General features: G+C 43.0%; 1 protein-coding gene across 1 annotated transcript in view; it reads left to right on the plus strand.

Moving 5' to 3' along the window:
* Positions 1-1,448: 1,448 nt before the first annotated feature.
* ADAMTS6 (ADAM metallopeptidase with thrombospondin type 1 motif 6) overlaps positions 1,449-13,947 on the plus strand; it is a 144,634-nt gene continuing 132,135 nt past the window's right edge. The window contains exons 1-3 of the mRNA XM_059836546.1: positions 1,449-1,742; positions 6,943-7,310; positions 8,029-8,393. Of these exons, the coding sequence (XP_059692529.1) occupies positions 7,214-7,310; positions 8,029-8,393 (462 nt within the window). The 5' untranslated portion in view covers positions 1,449-1,742; positions 6,943-7,213. The remainder of the gene's footprint in view (positions 1,743-6,942; positions 7,311-8,028; positions 8,394-13,947) is intronic.

A 13,947-nucleotide genomic window follows, 5' to 3' on the forward strand; every position in this document is an offset into this window, starting at 1 on the left:
TATATTTATTTGCCCGGCGACGGTAAAAGGATCTCTCAAGGAAGTGTTCACTGTACTGTTTCAGAATGGTGACAAAGATGACTATTTAGGACGTTGTGATTATTTTGTTAGAGCTGCAGTTAAAAGAATTTTCACATACTTGTATACAAAATATAATTTACCTACAGTATTGCTTCACATTCAAATATAATTGTGTAGAGTTTATTTGAAAGGATGAATGCCAGCCACGGCTCTGATTTCACCATCTCACAGGGCACAAAGCCGGCCCCTGCTGACCATCAGACTCCTGCTGTTTGATTTGCAGGCCGATCCTGCTGTTTCGATGCTCGGAGGAGTCCCGGAGTAGCAGGGCTCTTGGACCTTTCTCTGCAATCATTTCACAGTCCAGCCAGCTCGTAGAGATTCACCAGAAGTTGCATTACACCTACTACCTCCGGCTAGGGAGGAAAACCCACACTCGCACCATTTGGGAAATAGTTAGCAGAAGCTTGAAACCTTAGAACCTAGGTTTAGGAAGGATATTTTTTCCCCTCTTTTTCTTTTTTTTCGGCAATCGGAAATTAACTTGGTAGAGGGCGAGTGGGAGTTCCAGCCCACTCTCTCCGCGCGACCCTCTCGCGGGCAGCGCCGGCTTCCCGGAGCAGGGGCGGTTCGCAGGCCGCCAGCTGCCCGCTCCCATGCGCACCTTCCTGCCCTGCCAGGCGGGGAGGCGACGCCGCGGCCCCGGTCCCCGCCGCAAATGAAACTGAAAGCGCTGTGCGAGCAGGGCCGGGACCCCCGGCCTCGGCGCGACGCTGGCCCGGCTGCGGCTGGCCGCCCGGGCTGCAGACACCGCCTCCCCTCTGCTGGGAATGGTGTTTAAAAGGTTTCCTTTTATTAAAGCTTTTAACGGGGCGCGGGACGAGCAGCGCGACGGCAGCAGGACGATGGCAGCAGGGGGTCACCCAAGCTCGCCGCCCACCGGCAGCGCCCGTGCCCGGCGCCTAACGCCGGCACCCCGTGGCTGCGGCTGCGGCTGCGGCTCCCCCGGGCGGGCCAGGCCGGGCTCCCCTCAGGCGACTCCGGGTGAGGGTCCCGCCGCCCCTCCCGCTCCCGCGCCCCCGGCTGCGCCCCTGCCCCCCCGCCGCCACGTGACGGGCGCGCATGCGCGGCGGTCCGGGGCACATCTGCAGGCTGACGTCAGCGGGCCCCGCGCCGTCCCCCGGGCGAGGCTGCCAAGGCTCCCCCGCTGCCGCCGCGCTCGGCTTGGCCCGGCGCCGGCAGCCAGAGGAGGTCTGGGGCTACTTCAACCAAACTTTCCTGAGTCCTTCCTGCTCTGCCTGCCTCCCCTCTGCTCCCCCTCTCTTTCCCCCCTTTCTGTCTCCCGGTCCCCCCTCCCCCCCCAACTCAGATGATATTCACATGGTATTTTGCACAGAGGAGGCTGCTCAAGAGGAGGGCACCCACCCCCACCCCAATATAAGCCTGTTTTTCCCTCCTTCCTCCTCTCCCCCCCTTTTTTGTTGGAAAGACAAAATGTGCAGGGTGATAGCTTCGGTGAATTGATGGCATCCTTCCTCCTGCCAAGCCAACCCGTTTTCTAAAAACCCCTTTAGGAAGGCTAGAGAATTTTATTCTGTTGGAGAATAGGACCCTGATGGTTGCTTGCACAGAGGGGAAAAGCAGAGAGGAATACGGGAATCGTCCTGTGCAAACTCTATTGTTTGAAACTTACTTTATATCAGAAATTGAAGATGAAAACGGTAAGGAAGATTTCACGCTATTCAATGAAACTTTTTGCTTTTCTTGTGTCCCGAATAATGGTGCGTGCAGGGCTTTGGGGAGCGGGGGGAGATTTATATTGCATTAGGCGAGGTGCATTTGGAGTAATTTCAGAGAGAAACCTTGAGATGGGGGAAGGGGGTGCGAGGATTTTTCAACCGATAAGAGAGGTGATTGATGAAGTACCATCTCGAATACTGCACTTTTAAAAAGATTTTTTTTATTCTTTGAATACTAAGTCGTTGGTAGAAGCAGAAAAGGAAAAACAAAACCAAACCAAAACCAAACCAAAACCAAACAACAGATGAAAACCAAAGCAGCCCCCAAACCCCAGCGACAACCCAGGGCTATTCCGGATTGCTGCTGAGTTGAGGACGCCCCGCTCTCGGCCGTGCCGTGTCCGCTGCCGCGGTCAGACAAGTGCACACTTTGTACCGGGGCTTGGAGGGTCGGAGCGGCCGCCGTCCCGCAGCGATGCTGGCGGGGATGTCGGGCTCTCGCTGGGCTCATCAGGAAGATGGAAGCGTGTGGTTTTGATTTACTTCGTGCCGCTTGGGATTTGCCAGACTCTTAACCCCGCGGACTCGTGTTTGTCGGTGTATGTCTGTCTCCGCAGTCGCCCAGGGTTCAAAGGGACTTTGTTTGGTGGGAGGAGGTAAGTGGGCTCTCGCTCCCCGGCGATGTGTATGCGGATTTTGTCTTCGCTACTTTCTTTCATTGTTGTACAAGAGAGAAGGGAGAGAGAGGGAGAGAGTCAGACTCTTGTTTTTATTTGGGCTGCCGGTGCAACGCGTTTGGGCCAAACGCCAAGTGTCTGGGTCACACGCGTTTTATCCAAATAGATTCAGCGCTGCTGTCTGGAAATGGGCTGCTGAAAGTTAACTTTAGGATCAGCTCCACCACAGCAACCAGACTCTCCCCTTCAGCCTCTCTAGGGAAGACGGACTTTTTTTTGTTTTTTCCTTCAGAATTTTTTGAGGGATGTGTGACTTCCAATTTTCTCCAGTACCAGTGTTTTTAACTCTCTGTGCAGACGTGTACAGATAATGTGCATGTGTGTACGTGTTTAACTGTGTGTGTAGCCATGTATTTTCCTAGCCTGTTGACTTTTCGTTTTGGGGGTGAGGGGGTGGGTGTTGCTTTTTCGGTAGATGCAGTGACAGCTGCCCCCTCGGCACGGCGCGGCCGGCGGGGAGCTTGGGGGTTGGCTGAGGGGGTTCATACGGTGGCGGCCCCGTCGTACGTCGGGGCCCGCACAGCAGTAATTTTACTCCTCACGCCTCGGCTTCTGGTTAATTCCCGGAGAGGAGGGTTCGATCTTTTCCCTTTGTACGTGTCCCTCTCCCCGCCACTCCCGGCCCCCCTTTTCCACCGAGCTCTTCCCGACGCAGTCTGCGCGTCGCAGTTCTCGCCTGGGGAAGCTCCCGGGGGCACGGCTAATCCCCGGCTTTTGAAGCCCTGCGAAGTTTTTCACGGCCAGCCGCGATACCTGTAATTGAATTTGTGTGATTGATGCCCGTCCCCCGCCCCGTCCCCTCCCGCCGCCTTCCCCATTTCCTTAGCAACCACTCGTAGTGCCGGGCGGGCGGGCGCACGGCCGCCCCTGCCCGCGCCTCACCGCGGGCTCCCGCCGCCCGCACGGCCCGGCCGCGGAGGGCGGGAAGGCGGCGGGGGCCGAGCCGCTGGGGCGGGGGCGTGGAGTACAACCCCCTGTCCCGCCCGCCGGGGCGGTGGGTCCCTTTCCCGGTCGTCGCTCTCCTCGACCCCGCCCCGAGGCGTAGCAGCGGTCTAGGCTGTGCGATCCGGCGGTGCGGTGTGTTTGTTTTCTGGCACCGCGGCCGCTAACGGGAGACCTCGGCGCTGCCGCCGCCGAGCGCGCCGGAACCCACCGGTTCTGCGGTGGACGTCCCTGGTGTGAAGGTTGTCTTGGGACATCGGTCTTACATGCTGCCCTGTCGTAAATCTTGAGCTACCTTCAGGTTAAGTGATGCCTTTAGTTGCCCAAGGCACCTCTGTTTAGATGGAGGCTCCCATGGTGACTGCACTGAGCAGTTTGGCTAGTCGCCTCTTCCTGGTCCGCTTTATCACGGAATCATATAGGTTGAACAGGAATTCTAAGGTCATTGAGTCCAACTTGTTACCAAACACTACGCTGTCAACTAGACCATGGCACTAGACCAGTGCCATACAGGCTTTCCTTAAACACCTCCAGGGACCGTGACCACCACCTTTCTGAGCACCCAGTTCCAATGTCCAATCACTCTTTCTGTGAAGACATTCTTCCTTATGTCCAAGTACCCCTGCTGCAGCTTGAGGCTATGTTCTCTCCTGTCACTTGTTGCCTAGGAGAAGAGACTGACCCCCGCCTGGCTGCGCTTTCAGTTGTCAAGAGTGATAAGGTCATCCCTGAGCCACCTTTTCTCCAGGCTAAACACCCCCAGCTCCTTCAGCCATCAGGACTTGTGCTCCAATAACTGTGACCTTTTTTCTCCTCACTGAGTGTCACTGGGTGGGAACCTCATGATGCCACTGACAGGACTGCCATGGTTATCCGTCTCTTCACAGAAATGCCAGTGCCATGCAACTGTTTCATCATTGGCATCAGAAAACATCTTGTACTATTCCTTTCCTGTTTGGCAGAGCTCTCAGAGTTAGATGGGATCTGTGGTTTTAGGTGGTGGTTGAGGACATGGAGCCACACCTATGTTAACCAGTGGGTGAATGTGCAGTTCACCACGATACACTAGAAGTTTCTTGTTGTAAGCTTAATATTGACCAAATTTCGCATCTTAACAACAATCTACAGGCTGCCATGAAAATAAGCTGCCAAAGACGGTGTGAGTAAAACAAAAAGGGTATAGAGTCCAGACTTCGATGTTCCTACCAGATGTCATATTTATTTTATCTTGAAGTCACTCGAGTGCTTCATCATTCACATCCATAACCATTCTTTAATTGGAAACATTAATATAGCTTCATATGGCCAGCTTGTATCCATGGTCAAGCTGGCAATAAATATTTACAAAGAAGAGGTAAAAAATTCTGCTGAAACTTTCAGAAAGCTTGATATGAAAGGAGGTTGGTCTTCTGTGAAGCTTGAAATGAGGGAGACCGCTTCAGAGACCTCTGCAAGAATACTAGACATCAGTGACTGTTTGACACTGTTGACTAACATATGTTTATGGTCCATCATGTGGCCGTTGGTGGGTAAATAGTAAATAATGGTACTAAATAATGGGTACTGTTAATTTATGTCCAATCTTCTGTGCTATCTAGCTCCTTAGGTACTGCAGTTTCAGGAGATCCTAATTTTAGGATAACTTTTTATCAGCCTAACAGTCTGAACATGAGCTCCCTGTTAGGATATTTTGGCTAAGTAGAAGCTGTAAGGCAATATTACCTCTATATATGGTGCTAACAAGCCAAAACTGGACTACAGTTCCCAGTTCTAGTGTCTGCAGATAAAAAGGGATGCTGGCGAATATGAAGCGATTCAGAGAAAAACTGCAGAAGTATTCAGTCATCTGGAAACTGGATTATACAGGGTGAGATAAACCAAATAGGTTGAGCTGCTTATCAGGAAGTGTCCAGAGATGCTTGTATCAGATTATAACTGTGCACACAAGGAAAAGAAACCAGCTCATTAGCAAACGGGGATAAAGCAAGATTCAGTGACAAGAATTTGAAACGATACATTCTCAGATTAGAAATAAGGCACATTACTTATTGTACTAATGTAGCTGAAAGAATATGGGCTTAATTATGTATCTTCAAAACTTGCAAAATTCTAAGAAGTAACTAAATATTAGCTAGGAAATAAAGGTTTTACATGCAAACAATGCAAATGCAATGCAATGCAAACGCAATGCAAACAGATCCCTTTTTCATTAATGTTCTTTGTGGCCTTGCCGCTTGTGCGTGGCATCACAAAGTCTTTATGCTTCCCCAGGAAAAAATACTACTAAGCATGTTTGCAAAGTATTTTTTAGTCTCTTTACAAACCTGAATAAATCCTGCGTTCTGCCTTGAAATATTTTTAAAAGGTCAGATTAACCTAATTTGCACATTAGTAGTTAGATGGGTTTGAAACTGGCTAAGATGTTATCTAAATATTCATTGCAATGTTGGTAAGTAGGATTTGGGTGATGATTTTTTTCTTAAAATTTTATGTTACAGCTCTTTATAAAACCTTCATAAAGAATCCATTAGCTGCAGCTGTATTACCTGTCTGAATGAATGTTGTAAATAATTTGATTTTAAATACCAAAATTTTAGAAAGGCAGATTTAACTGGTGCATGTGCAAGTGACTCTGTATGCTTGTCCTTGTTTTTAAACGAGCTCCCCTTCTTAGGTTCTGTTTCTCCATTGTCTGCTTCAGCAGAGTTTGTGCACAGGTGTGCTGAGAGTGTTTAAGTGGACTGATGAGTACCAGCTGACACAACACATATTTTGGTATCCCATGGTACTGGATTGTTAGTTGACTGCATGGATCTTCCATTTAATCCCTGGCTGCACCTAGAGCTGCAGCTCTAGTAAAAAATAGTAAAAACTATTGTTGCAATAGTGTTGGAAATTAAAAAAAACCCCTGACAACAGATATTTGAAATATTGGAATGTGTATGATTAATAGCTTTAGATACTGAAATTTGTTCTTTAGTATTCTTACATGCAGCATTCCTGTCTTAAGAGAATGGGAATTCTGCCTGCATAAGCAGAACCCTGGCCCTAGTAATAACAAAATACATGCTTCAGAAAGATCAGATAACTGTACTCTGGATTCCTTTCCAGGTTCTTCCTTTATCTACCAGTATATTGGGATGTGTTATTAACAGTTGAAATCAATGAGTGTGTAGCATTGATTATAAATGGAACAAGTCTGAACACAATGTTTGAGTTACAAGAAACACTAAATAGGTGTAAGAATTCATAAAAATAACATGAACTTAATAAGCGCATCATGGGCTGTATGGATCTGCTTTTTAAGGTTAATGGTAACTCTTTTTCTGTTTGTTTTTTTTCTTTCTGTAAGATTGTGACCTTGGATGTGACCATAAAATTGATACGGAATAATATTTCAAAATATTGCCCCGTTTAATTCACTGTCATGGCTTAATATTCTGCAGCATAGATCTGTTTTAATAGAAAGAACTTGCCTTGATTCGTATTCTTCTGTTTTTCAGGAAAAGAAATGGAACAATTTCAGTAACTATCCAATCTAACATCTGTCTCATATCTTAAGGAAGCTTACAAATGCTTACTTTGAATTGAGAAAATGACTGCAGCTATAGAAGAAAGTACCTGTCCAGAAAGTGGAACATCCTATAGTTAATTTGAAAGTAGCATAAAATAAATATACCTGTTATGGTGCGATTCTGGAGTAAAGTTAACTCTGTAGCACACAGGTAGCTCTCCAAGGAGAAAGAAAAAAGAACTTATTGTTTTTTCTAAATTATGGAAATTTTTTGGAAGACGTGGACATGGATTTTGAGCCTAGTCATGGTTTCATCGGAATTTCTCAGTAACAGCAGGCTTTCATACAGTTCTCAAGGTAGGGGTCTGATCTCTGTAGCTGGCAAGAAACATGTATTTTTGCGTTGTATTTGTGTAATATTTTCTAAACCATGTTTATATAATTCATGAGCTCATCTGGGCTCTGCTCTTAGTTTTATCATGATTAATTGTCATACAGATAAAATTTCCTTATTCTAATTTCTCTCTGTCTACTTTTAACTGTAGGAAAGCCTTGCAAATTAAATCTTGTAAAATGTACTTGATAATATTTGAGAGTCTTGCCATGATAAAATTAACATGCTTTTAGACTAGGATGTAAGAATCTAATCTTGTTTCTACAATATAATCCTTTTCATTACTACTGTTTGTATTCTTGCAAGTGGGTTTTATAGCTTTTTTTCTTTGAATGGTAGCACTGGGAAAAATATGCCCTTACGTTAGCCCAAATTATTTACGTATTTTTGGTAAATAGGAAAAGATAGGTATTAAACAACTTTTCTATTTCCAAAGTGATAAGCAAATTAATAGGAACTCAAACATATTTTCTTGACTTACAAAGACAGAAAATAATGTTTTATTTTATTTTGTAAAATGCTGCATTGTGCACTTACCTGAAGGTGACTTTTACTCATGAGAGTGATGAAATTTACCCAAAAATGGTCTATGTTTATGCTACTACTTGTTGTTTCCTGTTATATTTTCTTCTCTTCTATGCCCACTCCCTGGATTGTCTTACCTTGTGATTGATTACAAAGAGGAATTCCTGTCTTACCTTGAACACTACCAAGTAACAATCCCAATAAGGGTTGATCAAAATGGAGCCTTCCTCAGCTTTACTGTGAAAAATCCTAAACCCTCAAGAAGGAGGAGGAGCACAGACCCTTATGACCAAGAACTGGCAGCATCTAAATTATTTTTTAAACTTTCTGCCTATGGCAAGCACTTTCATTTAAACCTGACTCTCAACACAGATTTGGTATCCAGACATTTTACAGTAGAGTACTGGGGGAAAGATGGACCGCAATGGAAGCATGATTTCTTAGACCACTGTCATTACACAGGATATTTGCAAGACCAACACAGTACAACTAAAGTGGCCTTAAGCAACTGCAATGGTCTGGTAAGTCATCATTACATATTATATTATAGTAGTGTGCTTGTCATTTTAAATTAGAGAAGAAGAATGAAATTGATGTTTCTTGCAGTTTTTTGCTTTCCCTGTGGGAATCAAGTAGACAGGAAGGTGCAGAAAACCCCTAAAACCTGATCTAGGTCCTGGGGAAAAGTAGGTGTCAGTTTTTCAAGCTTAATATAAGTACTGAGACTCAATTCTGTAGTCTTCTAGCAGGCAACCTCTGTAGTGTTTATAGTGTCTATGCTAGGCTTGCAGGATTATGTCTGTGCTAGATCTTTACCGTTATAAGAGCCTTCCAAGCTCAAGGGGCAGGGAGGAGGAAACAGTGGATCCTCCAGGGTACTGAATCTCTACAGAGAGATGTTGGTTGGACCGAACACCCACTGACTTTGAGTATTTGGGTTTAAAAACTAAGTAAATAAAAGAGGAGGAATCGCTTGGTGTAGACATCATCATTGCTGTGAATTTAAAACGTGGAAAGTTTATAGCAAGTAACAGCATCAGAAAGTAATTATATAACTTTTTTACCAGAAAGATTTTGTTTACAAATTGTAAACTTTTACATTTAGAAGTAGAATTAGAAGTTCTTACCTAATTTATTCTCATCTCTTCTCTTACTGGTGATCTTGTGATCACGGGACAGTAGTGCATGCATGGAAAAAGAAATTAAAATATGAATGCAAAAAAGTAAAAAAGCAGGCTAATTAGTAACAAAATACTAAAATAGAAAGGCATGACTACGAAACATTAAATCAAGAGCCAGTGTTTTCTGTAGTAAAAATACACATATATATTTTATGGTTGCTCATTCTGGTTTTTATATGGTAGAATGCTGGTTAATCTTGTTAGGAATAGGTGATCTAACTAATTGCTAAGTTAAAAAAAAAAAAAATTGCACAGACTTGTTAAACTAATTCCCATTTGTCCTTGGAAGCACTGTTGAACAATGCCTCTTGAGCTGTTACTTTCAAAAAAAAGCCAGCTGTTCCAGACCCAGATAGGTTGCATTATACCCAACTACTTGTGATATGTCTAAAACAGGCTAGTTTAACATTTCAGAGTGTTCCTGAAGAAAAATATTTAATGGGGATTTCCAGCGCTAAGTGAACACTTTCAAAGAAATGGAGTTAAAATGATGTTCCATTGAGTGTGGTATTACAGTTTGGTTCATGTAGACTTATAGCAGATAGGTCTGAGTTAAGTACAATTTTCCCTTTGCAGTTTCTGCGTAATAGAGGTTTTTTTTTTCTGGTCCCATTCAGGCTTCAAAGCTAGTATGCTCCATCTCTGCTTGAGTTTTTTTCCGCTAAAAATATGATGGAGACAAAGTCCCTTTTTTCAGGACTCATTTCTTTAAAAGAGGCTGCAAGCCTCTTTGTGCTAATTGCTGCATGCTAATTGATGCACAGACTAGTTGGTCCCCTTGGAGACTGCAGTAAGTGCCACGGTGATCCCATTACATTTCCTCTTTGACCTTGGCTCAGGGAGTGAGCCACGAACTCCTGCCCTTGCCATAGCTGACTCTTGTTTTCCTTTCATGCTAGGGAAATAAAGGTGGGATGAAGCACAAAAAAGTCTGTATTTTCCTATCATCTTTTCCCATCTGTTGTTCCTTATGGCACTTTTCTTCTAAAAAGCATGGCAGATGTCATAAGGAAGCCTGGCTCATAAGAATCTTGTTTTTGTTTTTTTTTTTCTTCTGTGCCCAACACCCTGAGGTGACATTTCGCATGTTTTCCCTTTGCTCTCAGGCTGTCCATTTTGCTGGAGTGAGGCTGCCTGTGGTTCTAGGTGTCAGTATATTTTAGCTTTGTGTTTGTAAGTTAACTTCTGTGTAGAGTGTTTCCCAGTTAAATCATCATCAGTGGTTGTTGTCAGTCCTTATGTGTGTCTTTCAGGTAGTAAGGCAGCCTTAATCTAGTCTTTGGGCACACAAATTCTTCATGGTCATGCCTCTTTACTCAGGACTTCACATGTCAGGTGTGCACTGCATCCCTTAGGAAGATTTGGTCACAAGCATGTGAAGCTCCTGTGTTGCTCCAGAAACATCAGCAGGGTGACATGTGGCTCTATCTCAGAGGCATGAATCCTGCAGAAGGTGCTGCAGTAGTCTTGATTTGGTACCACCCTCTACTGTATGGAAACTCTTCAGTGTTGGCAGTGCCTTCCGCAGGACAGTGTATGGGAGTTACCACTCCATTCAGATAAATGCATCACAAAGTTATTTTTAAATGATGATTCCTACTAATGAAGGTTTTGTTATACAGCTGCTGGTTAGAACATGTTTAATAAAGCAGTTGGCAGTGAATATTGAAGACAGTATTACTTGTTTTAGCAATAGCTCAGAATGGATTGTACTTAAGGCATTTGTTGTATTTTCCTGTTTCATTGCTGGTCTGTGAATGACTGCCATTCATAGTCTAATAGTTCTTGATTAACATCTGTATTAAAGCCAGTCATTGTAAGTTTAACTCTTTACCTCTTCAGAGGTAGTTAGTAATATTTAATAGTGAATGTTGCTCACAAACAAAATGTATGCAATATATTTACTCCGGCTGTCCTGTTAGGTTTCACTGCTGGCAAGTAGCTCAAATTTCTTCCCTTAATTGAATGTCTTGAATTATTCTTATTAGTTATTCAGAGTGGTTATGTGAGAACATGATTTAAATAGTGTATGTTGTATGTCTTTGAAGAACATTTATATTTGAGATAAATGTGAGGAGGGTTTTCTCTGTTTCATTATAATAAAAGTGACAAGCAGTCACTTGATTTTCCTATCACTGTTTCTTGTTTCAGCCTCTCCCTCTATATTTTTCATTACCAAGTGCCCTAGAATTACAGGCTGCTACTTCCTGAAGCTTCAGACCAGCAGCTTCCATCTGCTGGGCCCTGATTATGCTGCAAATTGTCTGAAGTTGTGAGTAAAGCTCTATAATCCAGTGAGCATTCAAGTGAGGAAATTGAAGGTCTTGTCCACAGGCTTGCTGGCTTGCAAACTCGTGTTTACTGTAGTGGATGCTACAGTTGTGGGTGGATTGCAGGTTGGGTGTATCATGAAGGAGCCTACGACGAGCAGCATTTTAGGGACTTTGGATGTTGGGTACAAGGCAGCCAGACTGAGGCATTTTCTAAGCTGACTATTTCATACTGAAGGAAAGAGGAAAAGAAATGGTGGTAGAATAGCTGAAGAGGGAGGAACTTCACCTTGGGGGAATGGAGTTTGACTCTGGGAGGAGCAAATCTCAGAGAAGTTCTGGAGCATTCAGTAATGGCATCAAGGAAAACCCAGACTTTTGCATTTTGACTCATCTTTGTCCTCTGCCAGGTGTCAAAGCTCTTAACTCAGTGCTCAAACAAGTTTTGCATGGTAGAAAATTTTGTAATTTTGAGCTGAAAAGGTCTGTAGTTGGAACTGTTTTGAGGCTGCTGGGGTCCCCAGCAAATGGTTGATGTAAAACATGCAGTATTTCCATATATGTGAAGTTCATGCATTGCATAATGTTTGTGCTGGACAGCACAGTTATCTCCATCCAAACAGAAATGATAAAGAAGACACAGGTAGGTGGCTGTGGATTAAGAGCATGAGCTTACTTTTTCAGTGGGGAATTATTTTGTTGGAAGACTTAATGTTTGCTTCATGCATTCCTAAATAAATATATTTATAAATTACTAATAATTTTCTTAAGAGTTAGTTCATTTTAATGCCATTTTTACTCTAAAGAAAACATCTACTTTTATAGATCATAATTTTCATATACTATGGTGTTTTTGACTGTATGTGAAATAATTCTGTATCAGGGTCTTTAAGGCTATCTTTGGTACTCAAATGTTTTTGCAGCACATCAGTATTTAGAAAATTATATACAAGCTGTCTCTATCCTAGTTTTAAGGTTTTAAGTTTTTGTTAGATTCCATGATGTGCTGTCTCAGGCCAGATCACTATTTTTTTCATGTTTGAGAGCACAGTAAGTTAATGCAATCTTCTTCCTCGGTAGTATAGCCAGCTGTTGACATACTGAACAACACTGACTTGTTTTCAGAAGTTTCCATTACTAGTACTTTAATATAAAGATGTTTAAACATAAAGCCTAAAGAGATTCAAGGTGTGGAAAAAGTGTGCAGCTATAATGCTGTGTGGGAAAGGCATGTGCTTACTTGTTCCCCATAATTCAGTTTGTTTTTGCAACTGATGGATGTCCCCCATCTGAAGGAGGTTAAGACCCTGGCTGGACAGCCTGACAGAAAAAGATTCTTTTTCATAAATTCAGGGGAACTCCATGTGGATTCACAGATTTGTCTGAGCATGTCAAACTGCTGGAACCAGACCTTGTATATGTTAGCATGAGTTGGCAGTCTGTAGTGGGATTGGATAACACAGGACCTAAAACAATCTGTTTTAGATAATAATCTTGGGAATGTTCCTTGTAGTAACATACTTGGTGCATTCAGCTTGTTTCTTATATCCATGGTATTATGTCAAAACCTTTTCTGGTCATTCTTATGTCTTAATGATATTTCTGATGCTTTGGAGCAGAAGTTTAATTTATGAACTGTTAAAATACAATAACACATAAAAAGAAAATTAAAATGAATTAATTTTATTGCTTTAAATGGGCATTATTTCAAACTCCTTTTTCAAATGAAGTTTTGTTTTCCTCAGATAGTGGCTTATAAATCAAAGCTGGTATTTAGAATGTTGGTTTGGATATTATAGTATACTTCCCACTAAGTATTAATCAGGCATTGCTGAATACATAAACAATGCCAGTATCTCTAGCCAAATGAATTTTTGAAACTCGGAATATATGCTGGCCATCACCAAGCTACTTTTTAGTTGCAGTATTTAGAGTGCTTCTTAAAAATCAGTCATTTCACTGTTGAATCACTGTGATTCATCGAGACTGGTTGGATCAATTTAGCACTGGAAGAACAATTTTGTTTGCAAGCATAAATACTGTTAGGCTTAAAATGGTCTACCTATGCCAGGCTTATGGGAAGGGCATATGCAGGGTCGTTGTGTTTCCAGTGCTAATTAACTCACTCATCTGACTGAAGCAACTGACCACATATGTTTTTACTTCCTGCTTGTAGATCTATGTTAAAATTTATTTGTAGTTCCTTAACTAAGTGTTATTAAAATGTCTTTGCACCATTGCACCATAGCATCTGGGCAAATGAGATCAGATATCAGCTAGGCATTGGGGAAAGTGGTGATACTGTCTTTTCCGTTTTCACTGCTTGTACCTGAAGGAACTGTGACCATTGTTCACAGATATTCTTTAGTTATGTGCAAGAGCATATATGCAATTTGTATAGAGAATTAGTGCTGCAATTAATAGTTTATACTATTTGAATTGACTTAGTTCTGCTGAGGTCATCTTGCCACTTATAATTATCAGTTTCAGCATCTGATATAATTATCTCATTTATGCTTAGACTAGCAAACATGGCTGGACTTGAGTACAGACAGGAAGGATGTACTCTCTGGAGGAATTTAGGTTAGGACCCACTCTGTCTCAGAGACAGTGCCACTGATTGG

This window comes from Haemorhous mexicanus, chromosome Z, assembly GCF_027477595.1.
Source record: "Haemorhous mexicanus isolate bHaeMex1 chromosome Z, bHaeMex1.pri, whole genome shotgun sequence".
NCBI lineage: Eukaryota > Metazoa > Chordata > Aves > Passeriformes > Fringillidae > Haemorhous > Haemorhous mexicanus.